At 33.8% G+C, this 2,500-nt stretch overlaps 1 protein-coding gene across 1 annotated transcript in view; it reads right to left on the reverse strand.

Annotated features, from left to right (window-relative positions):
- Positions 1-2,500, reverse strand: part of LOC125026407 (sushi, von Willebrand factor type A, EGF and pentraxin domain-containing protein 1-like) — a 14,633-nt gene that overhangs the window by 10,367 nt on the left and 1,766 nt on the right. Inside the window, exons 2-4 of the mRNA XM_047614843.1 lie at positions 2,327-2,471; positions 1,848-2,036; positions 1,392-1,625 (exon numbers count right to left, since the gene is read on the reverse strand). Coding sequence (XP_047470799.1) covers positions 1,392-1,625; positions 1,848-2,036; positions 2,327-2,453 — 550 coding nt within the window. The 5' untranslated portion in view covers positions 2,454-2,471. The remainder of the gene's footprint in view (positions 1-1,391; positions 1,626-1,847; positions 2,037-2,326; positions 2,472-2,500) is intronic.

The following is a 2,500-nucleotide window of genomic DNA, read 5'->3' on the forward strand; positions in this document are numbered from 1 at the left end:
ATACTTGCTACTGTTCTGGGATTTATCTCAAAGACACTTGAATGAGCCCAAAATCCGAAGTGTGGGAATGCTATTTCTCACCTTGTTTTTTATTTGGGACAAGCCAATTATTTTTTTTTTTTCAATAGGACCAAAAAAAAAAATATATATATATATATATATATATATATATATATATATATATATATTTATTAGCAGTCTATAAGGCATGGCAATATATTAGACAGCAGCCTTCATAGTCACAATATTAAAAAGTGACACCTGGAATTCTGGGCCACCTTCACCATGGCTTGTATAGATGCCATCCAGCATCAAAGGGTTAATAATATTAGTTGTGACCTACCCACCAATACTTCTTTTTAACCTATTTCCACCATATTTCTGTTCTTTGGGGACATGGTTGGGAATGTTATTTTCATAACTCACAAAGCAAATGTCACAATTTCAAGTAATGCATTAACAAATTAACCGTTTTTAAAAGGCTAATTCTTCAAACACATTTTGCTTCCACAGTGGAGCAACCTAAACTCAGGATTTTTTCCTAGGAACATCAAAGTGCATTGAGTTATGTATTGGATTTTGAATTTTCAAAGTACTTAATTCTTTTTTTTTTTTTGTGATATTTTGGATCATTCTATTAGATGCAATTATTAGAAAGCTAAACTGATATTCAAAAATGTCCTTTGTATGCCTTAAATGCCTTTTCAAGTAAGTGTGAAAACAAATATTTCAATAATTGTTTGGTCAGAATGGGCTTCAAGCAACCCCACTATAAGTAACTGTTCTGAAGGGCACACAGCCCCCCATTTGACCAGTTCTAAAAATAAGGTTACCAAAAGATGAAACATACTTTAAAAGACATACTTCATAAAAATTACTTATACTCTGACCAAATCAATGTTAGTCAGGAAGAATTTTTAATCTATTCACAAGAAAACAAAAAACCCACATTATCTTCAAGACAGTCCTCTTAACATAGGTTCTGTATACTCATCATCCTAATTGTCTTTTCTAAAAGACTAAATAAAAAATAAATGATGATATATTAATACATTCCCATAAAAGTAAAGTGGCAAAGATAAGTTAATTTAGAAGTTAAACAGTAATGTATGCCTATTTTTAAAACTAAAGGAGTTGCCTTTTGACAGAAGTGAAGGATCTTCACAGATTTATTATAAAGTTCAAAAATAAAGTTTTGGCACAAAAAAAAGGCTTCCCTTTAACTTTCCTGTAACTACAGAAAGAAATCATAACAATATACCATTAATCAAAAGTTCTACCGGAGACAAAGCCTCCTGCAATTTCTTTAGTGAATAGAGTATTAAAGAAAGACCTTTTTTTATCACCAAACAATAAGAAGGCCCCAACAGCTAAAAAAACAATTTCCCTACCACATCGTGGAACTTCCCCCATCCACAGGCCTCGGAGACATATATGCCTAGAACGGGATGATGGATGCAACCAGTAGCCTAAGTCACAAGAATATTCTGCAACGCTTCCCTCCTGGAACCGATCTACTTCACTCAGACTCTCCTGATGGGATCCGAGAAGCAGATTCTCCCGTTCTAACACCTGCACAGAACCATGCTCAATGTTGGGTGGAGGTTCACAATGCATGGTTATTGCTGTTGGAAATTTAGAGAATAATATAATAAATCAATTAATATTAAAATCAATATGTAACTCTTAGTGAACTTAAAAGATAAAACTTGATACAGTATGAGCAGTTTTAAAATACATTTATTTGTTTTTCCATTTTCTATATACAGCATTTACTCATAGATATAACTTTCCATGTTATACCTTGTTTGATAATGATATTAAGTTTGAGGGAATAAACTACATACCTTCACATTCAAGGATTGCAGCATACCCTGAGGCCGTGGCCCATGTTCCATCATTAGTGCAGTGTAGCCTGTTCTCCTCCTGTAGAACAAAGCCTCCCGAACACACAACTTCCACAGTTGCCCCAAACTGATATGTATGTTGCACAGGAACAACTGCACCATTGGGTATCTTGGGAGGATCACAGTGACCTGCAGTGAGAGATAAATTTTCTCATTTTCTGCCAAAAGTCCCTGGATTCTTTGACTATCATCCACTAAAAAAAATGGAATAATAAAATATTACTTGCAGCAGTGTCAATATCTGTTGAAATAATCAATCTTTAAAAACACTTAAATATTGAAAATATTTTTTTGCAGATTTCATTTAAATATTTAAGCATACATCACAATTTACTCACAAATCAGCCCAACTTAAGTTAAAATGTAAAGAATTTTTTTTTACAGTTAGTTACAGTATAATCTGATAAATCCACACTAACCAATGAGAATTTCATCCCTAGAAGTGATCATGGAAGCACCACACAAATTAAGTGTGAGCATCAGCATTGCCAAGACCAGTCCCTTCTGTCCCAGTCTGCCATCCTCTCCCAGTCTGTTTTCATGCATGTTGGTCTTCTGGTTCACCTGCAATATTTAAAGTATGAAGAAATACT

The sequence above is a fragment of the Penaeus chinensis genome, chromosome 6 (assembly GCF_019202785.1).
Source record: "Penaeus chinensis breed Huanghai No. 1 chromosome 6, ASM1920278v2, whole genome shotgun sequence".
Classification (NCBI taxonomy): Eukaryota; Metazoa; Arthropoda; class Malacostraca; order Decapoda; family Penaeidae; genus Penaeus; species Penaeus chinensis.